The sequence below is a fragment of the Haematobia irritans genome, chromosome 1 (assembly GCF_050003625.1).
Source record: "Haematobia irritans isolate KBUSLIRL chromosome 1, ASM5000362v1, whole genome shotgun sequence".
Lineage (NCBI taxonomy): Eukaryota > Metazoa > Arthropoda > Insecta > Diptera > Muscidae > Haematobia > Haematobia irritans.
In genome coordinates this window covers 155,508,242-155,529,622 of record NC_134397.1, presented here as the reverse complement: position 1 = coordinate 155,529,622, position 21,381 = coordinate 155,508,242, and the positions used below count along the sequence as shown (strand labels likewise).

The 21,381-nt window shown below is 31.9% G+C and overlaps 1 protein-coding gene across 1 annotated transcript; it reads right to left on the bottom strand.

The window, feature by feature from the left end:
* Positions 1-1,742: 1,742 nt before the first annotated feature.
* On the bottom strand, positions 1,743-19,378 carry Task6 (TWIK-related acid-sensitive K[+] channel 6). The gene is made up of 5 exons (XM_075303337.1): positions 19,311-19,378; positions 14,893-15,083; positions 14,151-14,338; positions 8,116-8,276; positions 1,743-2,838 (listed from the first exon to the last, which is right to left on the bottom strand). Exons 1-5 carry the CDS (start codon positions 19,376-19,378, stop codon positions 2,634-2,636), a joined length of 813 nt encoding a protein of 270 aa, XP_075159452.1. The 3' UTR covers positions 1,743-2,633.
* Between the last annotated feature and the right edge of the window lie 2,003 nt (positions 19,379-21,381).

The following is a 21,381-nucleotide window of genomic DNA, read 5'->3' as shown; positions in this document are numbered from 1 at the left end:
CTCACGCACATTCACGAAATGAAAACAAGTACTCACACACGCTCACGCACGAACTACTTTTAAAGACTCACGCTCACGCACGATTAATGACAATTTACGTGACTCACGACAAATTCACGAGACTCACGACATTTTCCAATCGGGAATAAGCAAAGGTAACAAAATTAATTAATAGAATATAGTTCGACAGCTAAATTAATTTCAGTTAACACACCAGTGAGAATTAAATCTAAATTATTTCGTGAGCGTGATTTTGCAGAAATTTTATTCACGCACCGATTTTATTTCTCACGCACGACATATTTTTGTTTCAGTCCCATTCACGCACATTCACGAGAGTTGTTTCCGATTTCGTTCACTATTCGTGCGATTCACGCGCACACCTCTAGGTCAGGGTTGCCATTTTGGTCCGATAGGACCAAAATTGGTCCAAAAAATTATTAATTTTTAAATTTAGTCGTTCCATGGTCGAACCAAATGGAATTTCATTGAGTTTGTTCATTTTCGTCAAATTGGTAATTTTTTTTCAAAATTTTCTATACAAATAAATTTTTTCGAAAATTTTCTATAGAAATAAAAGTTTGCCAAAATGTTGCACAGAAATAAACTTAAAAAAATTGTATGGATACAAAATTATAGGAAGAAATTTTGAGAAAATTTTCTATAGAAATGAAATTTTGAGAAAATTTTCTATAGAAATGAAATTTTGAGAAAATTTTCCATAGAAATGAAATTTTGAGAAAATTTTCTATAGAAAGTAAATTTTGAGAAAATTTTCTATAGAAATGAAATTTTGGCAAAATTTCCTAAATAAATCAAATTTTGGCAAAATTTTCTATAGAAATAAAACTTGGACAAGATTTTCTATAGTAATGAAATTTTCTATAGAAATCAAATTTTGAGAAAATTTTCTATAGAAATAAAATTTTGAGAACATTTTCTATAGAAATCAAATTTTGAGAAAATTTTCTATAGAAATCAAATTTTGAGAAAATTTTCTATTGAAATCAAATTTTGACAAAATTTGATTAGAAATAAAGAGAAATAAAAATTTTGAATAGAAATTCATATCGAAGTAAAATTTTGGAAAAATTTTAATTTTAAAATGATATTAATTCAATTTGGAAAAAATGTTCCGCTGCTCCAATTTTGAAAAAATGTTGGTCTAAAATAAGAATTCATTGTGGCAGGTGACAGCAGAGAGAATAAAAACACAAGAGAACGAAACTGTGAAGCGAAACTGCGTCAGAAGGTGGCAGTCATGAGGTAAATTTCTCTAATATCATGCAGTTTTTGTCGGCGTTTCTCCCAAATATAATACAGTTTGCGCCGGCGTTACCCAGTTCAGTTCTCTGCCGACTTTACGAAACGTAAAAAAATAGGATTTAAAACCTACTTTGTGGTAACAAATGTTCTTTTTTATAAATGTTTTCATTGCATTAAATTTTTTGGCAAACAATTTGAAATTATAACTGCCGATGCCTTTATAACCAATTATCAAAACAGCGCTTCGACCGCAACGTCGGTAATATCAAAGCTGCAGGCATTGTGCGACATCGATACGGTTGAACTTTGTACGAAATCCATGGTTTCGATCCGGCCGAACTTTCGGTTGTACGTAAATACTTTTTGGTTATAAAAACAGCGATTGTTTACGTTATGGTTGACCATACCGAATTAGTTGGCTAGAAGAAGCTCCTTAAATATAGCAAATCAGTAGTTCAAAGCATAACAAATAAATATTTAAATTTACAAAAAACTGGTCAATAAATCTGTAAATACCTTTACTAAGTTCATGTTATTCCATGAGAATCGCGTTTTTCGTGGTTACTTTTGTTTAATAATTAATTTCAAAAAAAAAAAGAAAACTTTTTGAATGTATGTTTAGATTTTAAAATGTTTTAGATATTAAATATTACTTATTAAAAGGTTTGGCAAAAATTTTAGTTTCATCCGAAAATTTTTTTTTTGGATATGCTCATGTTTTTGTTTTTCGCGTCGAAACATGAACTTAGTATTGGCTTTATATTATATGCGATATATATTAAAGACAACATTTTTCTTTTGGCATTTTTGAATATTAACATTACATATGCATAAATTTCCATCTTTAAAATATTGTTTTCAGTATAGTTTTGTTTTTTCAGATAACATTACTACAATTACTGATTTATAATCATTTCAGAGGGAATGGCAGTGGTTTACTTTGTTTATACTAAACATAAATGGAACAATAGAAAGAAAATAGTATAAAACTTAATTTTAAAATTATACCAAATAAGCTTTTGTATATATGAATATTTGTTAGTGTTTTTTTTTTTGTTCTTTAAGTTTATATGAAAAATAAAGTAATTAAGTGTAATTTTAAATATGCTTTAGAATAATATTCGAATGTTTTGTTCCCTTGTATACAGTTTCCTTTTTTAAAATTTATTTTAATTTTTCTCATGTTTCGTTCTAAATAGCTATGATAGTTTTCTTCTGTTGATTTCATTCATTCCAAAAATGAAATTATCCACAAAAATTAGAACTGTTTGGTTAATGCAAAATATAATTATAAAAAAATAATAATAATAATACAAATTTTTAATAGTATTGTAAAATTATATAGAAAAATAAAATAAAATTATTTTTTAAATATTATATTGAAATGATAATAAGGATACGTTTCGCTTAAGTAATTGAGGATGTGAATACGAACTAGTATCAACGACGTCAACGCCATCTAAAGTATGATTAAGACTGTGTGAATCAAAGCCTAGATCTTGCATTGGAACAACTTCGGGTAACAGATGACGCATGTGTGAAGATGGAGAACGCCTTCCTTTCATTTGGTGCCTAAAAAGGGGAAAGAAAAAAAGAAGAACAATTATTTTGAGTTTTGAATTCACATGGGAAATCTGTGTTTTTTTATAGCGAACACAAAAATCTTGGAAAAATTATATTTCAAAAAAAAAATATTGGAGGATATAGTAAGAGACTGACAAACTCCTTTGCCATAGAACGAAATAGCACACTCAATAAACAGTGAACACACCAGGAAGGAAATTTGGTTTATATTAGAAAAATTGGCTAAATATTTTTCCACAAATTCAAGAAAATTTATTAGACATAATTATTTTTTCCTACTTGTAAAAGAAAATTTCGAAGTGTGAAGGAAAGAATTGAAGTTCAAAATTGCAAAAATGTCAGAATTAAATTGCAACAAAAACAGAATTAAATTGGCTTTAGTGCCATATAAGGTTTATTTATTTATTTATTTTTTTTTTTTGAGTGCAAAATAGAATTTCCTAATAGCAGTAAATATGCAATGCCACCAACTCTAGGTAGCTGACAGATTTATTCCAGTGACAGCTGTAAGGGAAAAAATCCTCTAGACCGTGTTGGGATTTTCCATATAACAGGTTGGCTGATAAGTCCCCGGTCTAACAAAGAAAAACACATTTTTTTTGTCAAAATTCGTTTTTATTATTCAACATAGTTCCCTTCAAGAGCGATACAACGATTATAACGACCTTCCAATTTTTTGATACCATTTTGGTAGTACTCCTTCGGTTTTGCCTCAAAATAGGCCTCAGTTTCGGCGATCACCTCTTCATTGCAGCCAATTTTTTTCCCTGCGAGCATCCTTTTGAGGTCTGAGAATAAGAAAAAGACGCTGGGGGCCAGATCTGTAGAATACGGTGTGTGGGGAAGCAATTCGAAGCCCAATTCATGAATTTTTGCCATCGTTCTCAATGACTTGTGGCACGGTGCGTTGTCTTGGTGGAACAACACTTTTTTCTTCTTCATATGGGGCCGTTTTGCCGCAATTTCGACCTTCAAACGCTCCAATAACTTCACTTTTGATGGTTTTTCCCTTCTCAAGATAATCGATAAAAATGATTCCATGCGCATCCCAAAAACAGAGGCCATTACTTTGCCAGCGGACTTTTGAGTCTTTCCACGCTTCGGAGACGTGCTCATTTCACCACGCTTGAATTTTGCATACCAATCAATTATTGTTGATTTCCCTGGGACAGAGTCCGGAAACTCATTATCAAGCCAAGTTTTTGCTTCCACCGTATTTTCCCCTTCAGAATACAGTATTTTATCAAAACACGAAATCCCTTTTTTACATTTTTTCACAATAACAAAAGTTGCTTCACAAAAGACTCTCTATCTCACAAACTAATTGACTTACAGACGTCAAATTTTGACACGAATCATTTGAAGGTTGGTACTATATAAAAATAATATGTATTTAATACTAGCGACGCCATCTATGTATCAGACCGGGGACTTATCAGCCAACCTGTTAGAGTGTTCCGCCTTAAAGGATTTCTTTTTAATGTTGTATGCCTAGACATGAATAAGGCGACTAGGCTCCGTATTCGTAGCCGTAGTCTTAAAAACTTTCAGAGTCTTAGCGATTAATTTCTATTTTATAAATCCTTTTGTTTGTATCCTTCTGAAAGGAAATACTGCCCCTTTGGTTTCGTGGTTTCAATGTTAAAATTTTAATACTTCATACCATTCAGCTCCTCGCCAAATTACGTATATAATCTAGAGTATTTAATGATGAGATCACCCAATACATCTTACATAGTGATGGGTTAAATGTAGTGAGTATTTGAGAGCGATTTAAAAAAATACAATTGAGAGCAAGAGAGACAGTTATCAATAACTTCACTTTTGATGGTTTTTCCCTTCTCAAGATAATCGATAAAAATGATTCCATGCGCATCCCAAAAACAGAGGCCATTACTTTGCCAGCGGACTTTTGAGTCTTTCCACGCTTCGGAGACGTGCTCATTTCACCACGCTTGAATTTTGCATACCAATCAATTATTGTTGATTTCCCTGGGACAGAGTCCGGAAACTCATTATCAAGCCAAGTTTTTGCTTCCACCGTATTTTCCCCTTCAGAATACAGTATTTTATCAAAACACGAAATCCCTTTTTTACATTTTTTCACAATAACAAAAGTTGCTTCACAAAAGACTCTCTATCTCACAAACTAATTGACTTACAGACGTCAAATTTTGACACGAATCATTTGAAGGTTGGTACTATATAAAAATAATATGTATTTAATACTAGCGACGCCATCTATGTATCAGACCGGGGACTTATCAGCCAACCTGTTAGAGTGTTCCGCCTTAAAGGATTTCTTTTTAATGTTGTATGCCTAGACATGAATAAGGCGACTAGGCTCCGTATTCGTAGCCGTAGTCTTAAAAACTTTCAGAGTCTTAGCGATTAATTTCTATTTTATAAATCCTTTTGTTTGTATCCTTCTGAAAGGAAATACTGCCCCTTTGGTTTCGTGGTTTCAATGTTAAAATTTTAATACTTCATACCATTCAGCTCCTCGCCAAATTACGTATATAATCTAGAGTATTTAATGATGAGATCACCCAATACATCTTACATAGTGATGGGTTAAATGTAGTGAGTATTTGAGAGCGATTTAAAAAAATACAATTGAGAGCAAGAGAGACAGTTATCATTGGGTTGCTTTCGAGTGATTACTATAAGCAATATAACATAACCAATGAGAGTAAGAAAGATTGTTATTGTAATTGATCACTAGCATAGCAATGACTACTTATTGTTATTGCTATTGTAATTGATTACTGGCATAGCAATGACTATGCAATTTAAAATGGCTATCGTTAGAGCCCTCCAATATTTAAATATGAGAAAATCCTTTGTTTCTCCTACCATTGCTCATTACCGTGGTAATGGTAGCGTTGCATCGCGTTAAAGTGAAAACTAAATCAGTAAAAAAAGTAATAAAATTATACATATTTATTGCAGACTTCATTATAACTTGACGGGGAATATCCCAAAGCAAATTTTCACAAAGTTTGTATTCATTAAAATGGATTATTAAAGAAAAGTAATCGTGAAAAAATGACGATTTTAGCGGCTAAACTCGAACTTAATACCCGCCTTAAGATAAACAAGTATACGGCCGTAAGTTCGCCCAGGCCGAAGCTTATGTACCCTCCACCATGGATTGCGTAGAAACTTCTACTGAAGACTGTCATCCACAATCGAATTACTTGGGTTGCGGTAACACTTGCCGATGGCAAGGTATCTTAAAACTTCCTAACATCGTCTTCTAAATTACAAGGTAGTCCATACGTAGTATATATTAAACTAATTATACGTATATAATTAAGTTTGAAGTTTCTATAGAAATAAAATTTTGACAACATTTTCTATAGAAGTAAAATTTGGAAAAAAATTTCTATAGAAATAAAATTTGGAAAAAAATTTCTATAGAAATAAAATTTTGACAAAATTTTCTATGGAAATAAAATGTTGACAAAATTTTCTATAGAAATAAAATTTTTACAAAATTTTCTATAGAAATACAATTTTGACAAAATTTTCTATAGAAATAACATTTTGACAATGTTTGCCATAAAAATAAAATTTTGGTAGATTATTTTTGGCTCGAGTGGCAACCATGAATATGAACCGATATGGACCAATTTTTGTGTGATTGGGGATCGGCTATATATAACTATAGACCGATATGGACCAACTTTGGCACGGATATTAGCGGCCTTATACTAACACCACGTTGCAAATTTCAACCGGATCGGATGAATTTTGTTCCTCCAAGAGGCTCCGGAGATCAAATCTGTGGAACGGTTTATATGGGGGCTATATATAATTATGGACCGATATGGACCAATTCTTGCGTGTTTGTTAGAGACGACATTCTAACACCATGTTCCAAATTTCATCCGGATCGGATGAATTTTGCTCCTCCAAGAGGCTCCGGAGGACAAATCTGGGAATCGATTTATATGGGAGCTATATATAATTATGGACCGATGTGGACCAATTTTTGCATGGTCATTAGAGAGCATATACCAATACCATGTACCAAATTTCAGCCGGATCGGATGAAAATTGCTTCTCTTAGAGCTATCGCAAGCCAAATTTGGGGGTCCGTTTATATGGAGGCTATACCTAAAAGTGGACCGATATGGACCAATTTTTGCATGGTTGTTAGATACCATATACTAACACCATGTTCCAAATTTCAGCCGGATCGGATGAAATTTGCTTCTCTTAGAGCAATCGCAAGCCAAATTTGGGGGTCCGTTTATATGGGGGCTATACGTAAAAGTGGACCGATATGGCCCATTTGCAATACCATCCGACCTACATCAATAACAACTACTTGTGCCAAGTTTCAAGTCGATAGCTTGTTTCGTTCGGAAGTTAGCGTGATTTCAACAGACGGACGGACGGACAGACATGCTCAGATCGACTCAGAATTTCACCACGACCCAGAATATATATACTTTATGGGGTCTTAGAGAAATATTTCGATGTGTTACAAACGGAATGACAAAGTTAATATACCCCCATCCTATGGTGGAGGGTATAAAAATATTGAATTTAGGGACAACTTTTAATTAACTAACTTTTCTTTGACTGAAAACTAACTAAATTTAAATAAAAGTATTGGTAACTAACTTAAAGCTAATTGAAAGTAGTGCAGAGTTGGACAATTGACTACTTCCTATGACATCGCCATGTTAAAATATCCATATAAATTCAATCCAAATGTCACCCACTACTACTTGAGAAATAGCTAGCTTTCATTTAGTTTGAAGTTAACTGCATGTACGACTGGGACGGTTTAAAAGTTCGTTAGGTAACGTAGCACTAATGAAGCTTCATGAAAATGGGGGTAAGCCAGTTAAGAAAGTAATTGAAAATTGTTACGTTTTTAATGATTAATTGATTAATTTTTTAATCAAGTATTTTTTGATGCTCAATTAAAACTGTGATTGATACTAACATTTTCGTGATTGAAGACATTTCAATTAAAAAATTAATTGGATCAATTAATTTCGTGATTGACTCAGAAAAAAAATTTGTTCGTAATTTATATTTTTTTATTTCAAAATATCGCTAAAAAATGAAAAAGTTTGCTGCAAGGACAACAAATATAATACAGTTTGCTACTTTATCAGCGACATTATTTGTTTGATATTTCAGCAGAGACACATATTTGTTTCACCATCAAATTTGTAAACTATTATTTTTCAACAATATTTTCAATAAAAACTGTAAAATTTACTACCGTTTTTATTATCTTACCTTTTATGTCGTTTTGCACTAAAACATGCACAACGGCATGAACACATTGAGGATAAATTTGATCCGCTATACGATTGACCATCGTGACCTTCATAACCGCTCAGTATGGAACCATTTGCAGTAATAACATCTCCTTCCAGCTTAACAGAACCTTGTAGAGCCTAGTGTTTGGGAAAGTTTTTTTTTTGTAAAATAGAAAATCAAAATAAATATCAAGGTATTAATAGTAATATTTTATTAGAATTAGATACTCATGCAAGTTGTAGAACACATTTATTAGAACACGAACGAATTCATCAAGAATTCTCCAATTTACTAAGTAGATAAATAATATAGTTGGAAACATAAGAAAAGGAAACTAAATATATGGATTTTTTTTACAGTTACTGATTATCTTATATCCGACCCGAACGCTTTCCTTCGATTGAGATTTTAAACATCGCTGAATTTCGAATTAAAATCCGCTGTTCATATCTGTCGTAAAGGCCTGTACTATGTTCTCTTTTCGCTTTGAAAATTTCATGGTTACTTTATTAAAATAGCTTAAATTAAAGCGGGCAAGTTAACTCCATTGATGATTTCTTCATTGAGATTTCATCAAGATTTAACAGGAATATGTTTGTTTTCATTTATAATTTTGATTATTCCAGAAAAAGTAATCGCGAAAATGATGTGATTTTCAACTCGATAACCGAACATAGTACCGGCCTTAAGAAAGCAATTGTGTCGATTAAAGTTAAATTGACTATTAGGAGAGAAAGAGAGGAGAGAGTGAGAGAGCGAAACTGTTTTATAGATTTGTTACAACGTGTACGTGTCAATTATTGTTGTTGTTGTAATCTAAAAGTTGTTTAAATGAGAAAAAAACCTTTTCAGTAAGGATATAAGTATGTATTGAAAGTGTTTACTCATCGTAGCGTGTTTAGATTGTATTAAATTGTAGTTGTGAAATTATTACAGAATAAAAATATCTATATATAGATCGTTCAGTTAGGAAGTTAAGTAAAAAAAATTGAAAAATTTGATATAGCTTTGTAACTCTACCTCGTTTGTCCAAAAATTGGACTTGGTCATAAACTATGTACGCGTCGTTTTATGTTCGAAGGACCCAATTTGTAATTTATCAATAATTTTGGGAAAAAACAAAAACAATTATTTAAGATTTTATAACATTGTTTTGAAATACATTCTGTTATTCCTTCTACTACTTCTTCAATAGAAAAAAATGTAGTATTTCAAAAATCTATAAAAAAATGTGCTTACAAAGAAATTTTCAATGTGCAGAATTATATGTATGTCATTAAGAAAGCAAAAATTTGTTATTAATTATAGAGAGAAACCATTCAAAGTTTTACAATTTCTAGATTTGTTTTTTAAACATTACACACAATCAAATAATTTTCATAAAAAATCCGCGATGCATTTTCAACAAATATTTTTACACATAGTAAAAAGGTAAAATCTTAACATATACACTCATAGAAAATGTCAACGGCAGCCGGAGACTGATCCCAGCAAAAAAAGTGTCGCCAAAGAAGTAGTGAAAATGTTCTTTTTGGATCCGGAAGTGGTGCCAAATTGACGCAGAAGCGATGCATTTTTTTTGTGATATTTTGACAAATAAATAATTTTAAATTTTTTATGAATTTTAATCCATTATAACGCTTATCTGGAACTTTTGTGATCAAATATTTTCAAAAATTCGAAATTTTTCTACAAAGGATTTAGCATTTTTTTCGGCTAAATTTAAATAATTTGTACCATTTTATTAATTCTTAATCTGTTTTTAACCTCTTTGAAACACAAAAAAAAAAATAAATTTCCCATGAAAAATATAAAAAAGCGAGTTATAAACAAATTGACTCAAATGAACTTCCTGTGCAGTTAAAATAAAGAACATCTTTGGGAGAACTTTTTTGGAATTTCTTTTAAAGTTGTGCCTTGAGAAGAACTTCCAAATTTGTTTGCTGGGATGTTAATTGTTTTGTAATTGTTGGTCTAGCAAGCATGTATTTAAACATTTTTATACCCTGTTAGTATATGGTCTCTAACAACTAAGCAAAAATTGATCCACATCGGTCCATAATTATATATAGCCTCCCATATAAACCCATCCCCAGGTTTGGCTTGCGGATCCTCTGAGAAGCAAATTTCATCCGATCCGGCTGAAATTTGGTACATAGTGTATGTTTATTGTCTCTAATCAAATTGGTCCACATCAGTCAATTAATTTTTTAATTGGATCAATTAATTATTTAATTGACTGTCAATTAATTTTTTAATTGATACTATCATTTCTGTGATTGAAGACATTTCAATTAAAAAATTAATTGGATCAATTAATTTGGTGATTGAATCAGAATTTTTTTTTGTGGTGTTAGTATATGGTCTTTAACAACCATGCCAAAATTGGTCCATATCGGTCGATAATCATATATGGCCCTCATATAAACCGATCCCCAGATTTGGGTTTGAATCCTCTTGGAGGAGCAAATTTTGTGTTTTTTGTATATGGTCTTTGACAACCATGGTGTTATTTAATCACTCTAGTGACTCACATTGGTATAGAAAATTATAACGCTTTAAAATCCGCTTCGATTGTGGATGACAGTCTTTAGTACATAAGATTCGGCCTGGCCGAACTTACGGCCGTATATACTTGTTAAGATTTAAAGCGTTATAATTTTCTATACCAATGTGAGTCACTAGAGTGATTAAATAACCGGATTTTTTGAAATTCGGATTTTCTCGATTTTAAAATACCGGACTTTTTTCAAAAACCGGCTGACGGTGATTTTTGAAACAAATAACCGGCGTAACCGTCGGTTCATTGCAGTTTTTTAAGTATCCAGATGTATTTGCAAAAATGTAGCGTTAAATTGTCAAATTTACAATGAAAATATAAAAACCGAAAGCCGGTTGTTGAGGCCTTGAAAACACCGGTTCTATCGGTCCACCGAAAATGGAAAATTTCGAGCAAATCTAAGTGAAACTGTGGCTTCTGGCGCCATAAACGTAAAGTAACACCGGATTGTGTCAGAATCTAATATCGCCTCAGACGCCACACTTTCACTTTGATTTGCTCAAAATTTGCTAAAAGGAGTACACTTAGCAATAAAGTCAAGTGTGCAAAATTTGGTGGACATCGGTTCAGATTTAGATATAGATTCCAAACAAATCTTCCGCCCGAGTTGAACTCATATGACTTCCAGAGAACAAATTTCCAGTCTGAAACCAAAGATTCACTCCGATTCATTTGAGAATTTGCACAGGTAGTTAAAATAACATTCTTATGGTGCATACCGAATTTGGTTGAAATCGGTTCATATTTATAACATATGTAGCTCCCATATATCTTACGCCCGATTTGCACTTATATGGCCCCAGAAGCCAGAATTATGATCTGATTTTGCAAAAGTAGTATATTTGATAGCACTATAAAGTGCACCCAATTTGGTTTAAATCCGTTCGGATTAAGGTATAGCCCCCTATAAATGTACATTTACAGAAATGCTCTATTTCACCCGAGTTAGTGAAGTTTACGAGTAGTGCAAATTTTTGGCGTATTCTACTAAGCAACAGTATAAATATAATATATCTTTGGAAAAGTATTTGAGAAAGCTTTCTTCTTGTGAAATGGAAAATACGAAAATTAAAACTTTTTGGGGTAAGGAAAAAAGTTTTGTTTAAATACAATTTTTTGGGAATTAAAAAAAATAATTGAAACCTTTATAACTTTTGAACTAATTATGATATCATTATGAGAGTTTTACAAGAAATATTGCTGAATAAACCATTCCCAAAATTCGTATCAATAATCCCCAAAATGGGGACATATGTTAAAAAACGTTTTTTTTTTGTAATTTGCATATTTCTCAGCTGTTATGATGTTGAAACCTTTTACAGTTAGTTAATGCACACGAGGCTTTAGCTTAGCAATCGGTGCTTTGCCAAATGAGCATTTTGTTAAAACAATTTTTTTCGTTTTCAAAAAATTATCGATTTTTGGTTGAGAATAACTTGTAAACTACTTGACCAAAATGGCCAAATAATGCTTACAACGTATCTTCATTTGGTTTTCTATAAGAAAAAAGCAAAAAAGTTTGGGAGAAGTCCAGAAAAAAAAGTATGACAGAATGAATGTAGGTGTCTTTTTCGAAAAAATTGGTCAAAATTCTGTATTATTTTAAAATTCTACAACTGTTTATCGAAAAATTTGGTCAAAATTCTGTATTATTTTAAAATTCTACAACTTTTAATCTAAAACACATAGGTACATAATTACGTAGAAGAAATTATAGGGAATGCAGTTAAGAAATTAAAACATGGATCCGCCTAAAAATGGAACTTCTAGGTTCAAAATACTGACCCCACTTTGTTGAAATTTTGCAAAAAAAAATAATTGGGGCCCATATCTCGCGAACTATAAAATATATTCGTACACGAACAGGGGTTTGTAAGATCTATCCAGCAAAGAAAAAACCATCGAAGTCGAATCATTTAACAGCTAAACAAGATTTCATACTACCGAGGTGACCAACTTTGAACGCCTACAGGTCAGCTCTTGAGACTCACAAACTTGCAAACTTAAAGGAAAACACCTCAGTTTTCTCACAAATTATGTTGATATATTTATCCGAATTATTAAAAAAACGCGATATGGAACCAATGTGCGCCGCGTCGTACGGACTCGGCTATAAAAAGGATATCTCTTGTCTTTGATTTAAACTTGGAATGGGGAAGCACTCAGTGATAGAAGAGAACTTAATCACTGTTGTATCACAATAAACTAAATGAGCCTGAAATATATATGTATTTTTTTGTTATTTTGGTAGATTTTTTAATTTTGATAGATAATTCTATACTCCAGTAGCATCCATTGTGTGGTCGAAATAAAGTGCGGAATATTTTTGGTTTACTTTTTCATAAGCAAGCGTATTAAGACCTTCACAACTTCGAGTCAAACTTTTGCTTGCTTTGGAGTAATCATATGAACTTTTAATGCATGACCACCAACATTTTTTCAGTTAAGGTGGGTATTAAGTTCGAGTTTAGCCGCTAATTTTCACTAAAGTGAAAACTAAATCAGTAAAAAAAAAGTCATAAAATTGTACATATTTGTCGCAGATTTCATTATAACTTGATGGGGAATATCCCAAAGCAAATTTTCACAAAGTTTGTATTCCTTAAAATTGATTATTAAAGAAAAGTAATCGTGAAAAAATTACGATTTTAGCGGCTAAACTCGAACTTAATACCCACCTTTAAGGTGAGTACTAAGTACGAGTTTAGCTGCTAAAACCAAAAATAAATCAGTAAAAAAGTATAAAATTATACGTCTTTGATGCAAATTTTAACATAACTTGATGGGGAATAACCCAAAGAAACTTTTTATAAAGTTTTTAGTCTTTAAAATGGATTAATTAAGAAAAGTAATCGTGACAAAATGGCGATTTTAGCGGCTAAACTCGAACTTAATACCAACCTTTACAATAAAATATTGACTGACTTGATGCAATTAATTTTTAATCAAAATAAAAATTAATGACATTTTTGTGATAGAAGCAGTTTAAATAAAATTTTATTAGAACAATATAATTCGTGATTGAAGTCGAAAAGTATTGTTTTTTATATATCCTAATCAGGCAGTTGTTTAATTGAATTTTTTTTTTTGTCTTTACTACTACTCAAGTGAGAGGTTCCCTCAGTTTTTATTGAATTTAAAATAAAGTTTAGCCGATTATCATTCCAGATTCGGAATTTCGTCATTATACACAGGTACCATTTTTAATTGGTGCTTAAAATCATGCAAGTGATTTCTAAAAGGACTTTCAATTCACATATGAGATTCAAACAAGGCTTGTAAATCCAATAAATCTATGATATAACACAGAAAAAAATAATTAACTTAAGAAATGAATACGGGACACACATTATTTAAATTCGACAGCTAAACACAAATTTCCTAAACTTTACAAACCAATTTTCAGGCAAACATCACAAAACTACATGTTTTTTAAACATTTTTAAATTACCTGCATTGCTTGGGCCTCATCACGACGTTCGTCCTCCGTATTCATGGTGACAAATCTAAGGACTAAAAGATTTAAAGAGGCAGCCACAATGGCCAAACCAAATAATATGAATATTAAAGCAAACATAACATATTCGGGTTTAGTATTAAGGGCATTGTCTTTTTGTAAAGCTACCATATCTCCAAAACCTGGAAATAACAAAATAGAATATATTATAATAAGCGCATTAAACCAATATAGATTAAACCATGTAAAAGGCAAACAACACAATTTCATAAAATGTTTTCTAATAAGAAGAAAATTTCCAATTGCTTAAAATTAAATTTGTCGTGATTTTAGAAGCCTAAATTAAGTTTTAATAGAATTTGAAAATATATTCCAGTAAACGATTAATTTATTAAATCAATTGAAATAATTACATTTTTAATTGGACCAATTAAAGTTTTATTTGACATATACATAAAAAAATAATTTTTTTTTTCTTCCATTTTATTTCTTGTTAAAGTTGTAAATGCAAATAAATCTTTATTCAATTACAAAGAGGGCTGTCATTCGGGATTTTAGGAATTTTTGAAAAAAATCCTAATTTATAAATTAGCATTATTTTTTTTTTAATCCCGAATGACAGCCCTAATTACAAATAAATTAGTTCACTTAATTTAGTGATTGAAGGCAAACAAATGTCACTGAATCCAGAAAACATTTTTTTATTTGATTGTGTGTTCACCTGTCGACAACTTACCTATTGTAGTTAAAGTAATAAAACAGTAATATACTGAATCGAAATAGCTCCAACCTTCAAATTTGGAAAATGCCGCTGCTCCACCGGCTATCGTCAGAGAGCTAAGCGTTGTAACAACGCATATTAAATCTACTTCAGAGGCGGCAGTTCGTTTGCAATGCAATGATTTTCTCACAGCTTGTATAACAAAACTACAATGTAGAGAGATGAGAGAAGTATTTGTAAGTAATTTGATTATAAATATGAAATTATTAAATTAAAATCAAATGTAAATTTTGAAAAAAAACATCGTATGTTAGCTTAGAGCACAAGGGGAATTCATTCACCAAAAAAAAAACAATGTCGAGGAAAATCCACAAAAAAGAATTAAAAATAAAAAAAATATTAAAAATTTATTCAGTCCATATCTCCTTCATGTGCATCCTCTACTGAAAATAAATATAATCACAATTTCCATGAAAATCCTGAAAAATATCCAATTTTTTTATGAAAACTTAGTAAAACTTATTTTGACCATATCTTCTCAAACATGCGTCCTAGAGCAAAAAGAATACTAATTCATGACCACTCCAAAAAATCAAAATTTCGAGGGAAGTCCTAACAAAATCTAAATTTTTACATGAAAAACGTATTTTGGTCATATGTCCTTAAATATGCACCTTAGAGCCAATGTGACCACATTAAAAAAATAAAACTTTCGAAAGAAATCAAAATTTCGACGAAAATCTTAAAAAAAAATTTATATGGAAAACTTATTTGTGCCATATCTCCTTATATATGCGTCTTAGAGCAAAAAGTAAGTTATTTCGCGACCATATCCCAAAAACATGAAAACTTCGATGAAAATTCTCAAAAAGTCCATATTTTTACATGAAAAACTTATTTTGGCCATATCTCCTTAAATATTCGTCCTAGCGTCGAAATGATGTTAATTCGTGACCACCCTCAAAAAATCAAAATTTCGATGAAAATCCTCAAAATTACAATCCTCAAAATTCAATCCTCAAATATCCAATTTTTATATGAAAATTGTTTTGGCCACATCTTCTTAAATATACATCCTAGAGCTAGTTCATATTTTTGTATGAAAAATTTATTTTAGCCATACCTCCTTAAATATTCGTCCTAGCGTCAAAATGATGTTAATTCGTGACCACCCCCAAAAAATCAAAATTTCAATGAAAATCCTCAAAATTCTAATTTTTTATATGAAAAACGTATCTCCTTAAAAATATGCGTCCTAGAGGTAAAAGTAAGTTAATTCGTGACCACCCCAAAAAAATCAAAATATCGATGAAAATTCTACAAAAATCCAAATTTTGATGAAAATCCTCAAAAATTCCATTTTTTTATGAAAAACTTATTTTGGTCATATATCATTAAATATGTGTTCTAGAGCCAAATATACGTTAATTTGTGACCACCTCCCAAAAAAACTCAAAATTTCGATGAAAATTCTCAAAAAATCCAATTATTTATACGAGAAACTTATTTTGGGTATATCACCTTTACTATGCGCCCTAGAACAAAAAGCACATTAATTAATGAGCACCCAACAAAAAATTAAAATTTCGACGAAAATCTTCAAAAAATCACAAAGGACGGATGAATTAAAAATAATAAAAAACAAATAGTTCTCAAGCTTGGCAAAATAAAGAATTTTATTTAAAATCACAAACATTTCGATGAAAATTCTCAGAAAATCACAATTTATATATCTCCTTAAAAGGACGTTAACCAACCACTCCCCAAAAATCAAAATTTCGTGAAAATTCTCAAAAAATCCAAATTTTTATATCAAAATTTTATTTTGGCCATATCTCCCGTTAAATCGTGACCACGCACAAAAAATCAAAATTTCGATGAAAATCTTCAAAAAATTCAATTTTTATATGTAAAACTTATTTTTGCCATACCACCTTAAATATGCGCCCTAGAGCCAAAAGAACGTTAATTCGTGACCACCCACAAAAAAATCAAAATTTCCTTAAATACGCGTCCTAGAGCAAAAATCCTATTTTTTATATGAAAAACTTATTTTTGCTCTCCTTAAATATGTGTCCTAGATCCAAAAGGACGTAATTCGTGAGCACCTACCAAAACATCAAAATTTCGATGAAAATCCTCCAAAAACAAAATTTCAAGAAAAATCTCAAAAAATTTTAATTTTTATATGAAAAACTTATTTTGGCCATATCTCCTTAAATATGCTTTCTAGAGCCAAAAGGACGTTAATTTGTGACCACCCACAAAAAATTAAAATTTTGTTGAAAAACCTCAAAAAATCGAAATTGTTATATAAAAAACTTATTTTGGCCATATCTCCTAATAGTGTCAAAAAGACGTTAATTCGTGAACGAACACCCGATCATGACTAACCCGAGATGATGATGTGGCGCTAGTAGTCAGGGGAAAATTCCCATCAACAGTTAGAGATATTATACAGAGAACCCTCCGGATGACTGAGAAATGGGCAGAAGATAATGGTCTTGGGGTAAAGACGGAACTAGTCATGTACTGCAAGGATCGCAAAACTCCCACGGTTAGGCCCATTTCCTTAGGGGGTATTGAAATTCCCTTTAGTGAGTGTGCAAAATACCTTGGCGTTGTTTTGGACAGGAAGCTGAACTTTAAGCTTAATATTGAAAAAAGGGCGAGGAAAGCAACGGTAGCTTTATACTCCAATTCCCAACAATGAGGTGTTGTGTACACGGACCCCGGGGAATAAAAGATATATAGATTTCTACACTGACGGCTCCAAATTGGATGGACAAGTGGGTTTCGGAGTATATTCTAAAGATCTGGAACTTCGAATAGCAAAAAGATTACCTGATCACTGTAGTGTTTTTCAGGCTGAAATATTAGCAATAAGAGAAGTGGTGAATTGGCTGAGAAGTAATGCTCCAAGCAATATTGGCATTAATATATACTCAGACAGTCAACCTGCAATAAAATCCCTGGACTCTGTGTTCCTCAACTCGAAAACGGCAATTGACTGCCGCAAATCTCTCAATGAGATGGCTGAGCAGCACAATATCCACCTAATATGGGTGCCTGGCCATAGGAACATACCGGGGAACTGCGAAGCAGATGAGCTAGAAAAGCTAGGAACTACCTTACATATTCCAGGGGAACTGGAATCTGTTGGTATGCCTCTGGCTACCTGCAAGCTCTTACTGCGTGAGAAGGCTGTCATGATGGCAAATGTTCGATGGGAGAATTGCAAGGGTTGTAACGACACCAAGCAAATATGACCAATTTAAACTTAAACCGCACACTAGATATGCTAGTTTTCTCGAGACGCCAGATATCACCCCTGATATCTGCTATAACGGGTCGCTGCCTGATAGGCGATATTGCAAAAACTATTGGCGCGAAGTATAATGACTATTGTATGAGCTGTCATGATGCGGAGGAAAAGGAATCAATAAAACACCTCTTGTGTGAGTGTCCTGCATTTTGTGTAAGGCGTAAGCAAATTTTAGGGGCATATAGCTTCAGATTACTGGCGGACCTGGAAAACGTTAACTTAAGCAGTCTGCTAATGTTTTTGGAACAATCTGGTTGGTTCAACAGAAGAAAATAATCGAGAAGTTTCAGCGGTTAAAACTAGAAGTGCCCATATGTAATAGGTACTTTTAGTTAACGTGGTATCACAATGGACTGAATAGTCTAAGTGGGTCTGAATCTTAATCGGGCTGCCACTTTAACCTATGACTAACCCGATTTACTTGAAATATTCGAAAAAAGAACAAGAGATATTTCGAATATGTCAATAACACCATTAGAAAAGATGGGGTCGTTTCTTATAGCCACTTAATATGAACCATTTAAAAGTGGTAGGGGTACCTGAGCTGAAAATTGGATACTTGGACAATCAAGTTGCTTAGTATCACAAATGTTGAAATTTTTCTGATTCTATATTTGACACTATTTAGAGAGGCTTGTAGTTAATTATATTTCCCCTTTCACATTTCTGTAAAATATTTGTATTTTGTCAAAATTGTTTGTGGTTGTGATGAAGATATTGTGATTCCAGTTGATGGAGAAATACAAATCAATAGACCGAGTCAGAATTTCACAAAGATCCAAAACGAATTTATGTGTCCTCAGTACAATATAAAATCATGTTCGGTGAGTTATTTTTGACTGGATAAAAATGACCCTTACACAAGTCACTTCTTCATAGAACCATAACCCAAAACATCTTGGGTTATGGTGAATAGTCATTTGACTAATTAGAAAGCATACGATTAATTATCACCTGTTTGAAAAATTACTGCTTAAAGTGAAAACGAATTATGTGTGTCATCACAAATTTTGTGCGTACGTGTCAACGCATAGGCGTTACGAATAATTCAGGTCATTCATGTAAGTTAAGACGTATGATTAATATATTAGTTACATGTTAAACATACTCGTACGTCACATGGAACACGTGTAGATTTTGTAGACGATGGGAAGAAGCATGACTCTCCATTGACATTAAGCATCCATATATATTTGTTTACATGAAAAGTGTGCTCAACTTAAAACTCCGAAAATCATACAATTATACTTTGATTTATGTGGACGTAATTGGAAGCGGAAAACTATCGAAATACAGAGTTGTCATTTGGATTTTCCAGAAAAACACACATATATTTTTTCACAGCCTATTTTCTGTTTTTATTTAACATAGCAAGTTGGGATTAAACCTCAATCTGTAAGATCCACATTTTTTTAAACGCCTTATTTTGCTGCAATTTGAAGGCACGTATTAAATACAATCCAAAGAAGTCTCTTAATCGGCTCCATTCATGTATTCAATAATTTGTAACTTTTTTTTTAAGAGAGCTTAATAGAATTAACAATATACAGGCATTTGTCGCCATTTTTAGCAAAAACAAATATTCTCTATTGAAGGATTACACTACAGTTGAAAGAAGATGACGACACTGCCCGCTGTGGACTCCCAAATCGAAGTAGTTACCGACGAATACATTAAAAACAAATAAGGAAAGTCTAAAGTCGGGTAGGTCTGACTATATTATAGCTTACACCATATTGTAAATCTACATTTTCGATACATGTACTCAAAAAAAGTGAACCCTCTATTTCACTAAATCCAATTTAACTTTATTTTAGTTCATAGAATTATTATTTTTGGAGAAAATTTTCTTGACTCTAATATTTTTCCGTACGTTAATTAAATGAAATTCTTACTTCTTACAAAATAGTTCATTATTTCTTTAAATTTGTAAATTTTACTACAAATCCCATCTTGAACTTCAGACGACAATAAAGACATTCTTGCAATTTTGAACTCCAATGTTTTCCTTTAAACTACTAATCTTCGTGCTCCTTTTGCAAAATTTAAAGCAAATTAGGGTAAAACTTTGTCTTCTTGCGAAACATATACATATATAGGAGCTATCTCTAAAACTAAACCAATTTCTTCCAAAATTAATAGAGTTATATTCTGGCCCAAAACACATACTTATGCCAAATTATTTCGATTGGCTTACAACTGCAATCTAGACTTTGATCACAAAAATGTGTTCACAAAGAGACGAACATGGCTAAATCGACTTAGGTGTCGGCTCTGAGCATTATTGCCAAAGACACCTGGTGTCTATCTTGTGTCCTTCATTGATCGATATCAACATAGATCCTATTGGATCGAAAATACCTCCAGATTTTAAATTTGAATGAAAAAAATTAAAATTGAGGCTTTCTCCATCGGCTCAAAAAGTCAAACATAGAGATCGGTCAACATGATAATATAGGAAATTTGGTCAATCTAAAATAACTGTAGATTCAAGGCAAATCGGATAAAAATTGCGGCTTCCATGTCCTCAAGAAATCAAATCGGGAAATTAGTCTATGTAGGGCCTATATCAAAACGTGGAGAGATTTATGCCAAATTTAGCATAGCTGTTTATAAATCTAAAGTACAGTATGATACAAACCGACGGAGAGACTGACATCGTAAGAAATGGAAATAGATATTTGGATGTGGATCGTACACAGAAAAAATTAACGAAAAATTTTCCAATTAAAGCCTTAATTGAGTTTTAAAAAATATTCAATTAAAAATTTAATTGATTCAACAAATTTTTTAATTGAAACAAAAAGCAATCACAAAAATTAATAGTATAAATTAATTTTTTAATTGGATCAAATAATTTTTTTAATTGACTTTTAATTAATTTTTTTATTGACTTTCAATTAATTATACCCTAAACCACATAGTGGTCAGGATATAACTTTAATCTGCCAAACAAATGTGCCTACCAGAAATATTGATTTTAGACCCCATAAAATATATACCGATCGACTCAGAATCACCACCTGAGTCGATCTAGCCCTTAGTGTCCGTCCGTCTGTCCATGTATTTGTTGTTCGCAGGATTCCGGTCCCAATTATTAACCGATTTTCATGAAATTTGGTATATGGCGTTTTTTTTGGCACAACGACGAACGCTATTGAAATTGGATCAAAAATCGG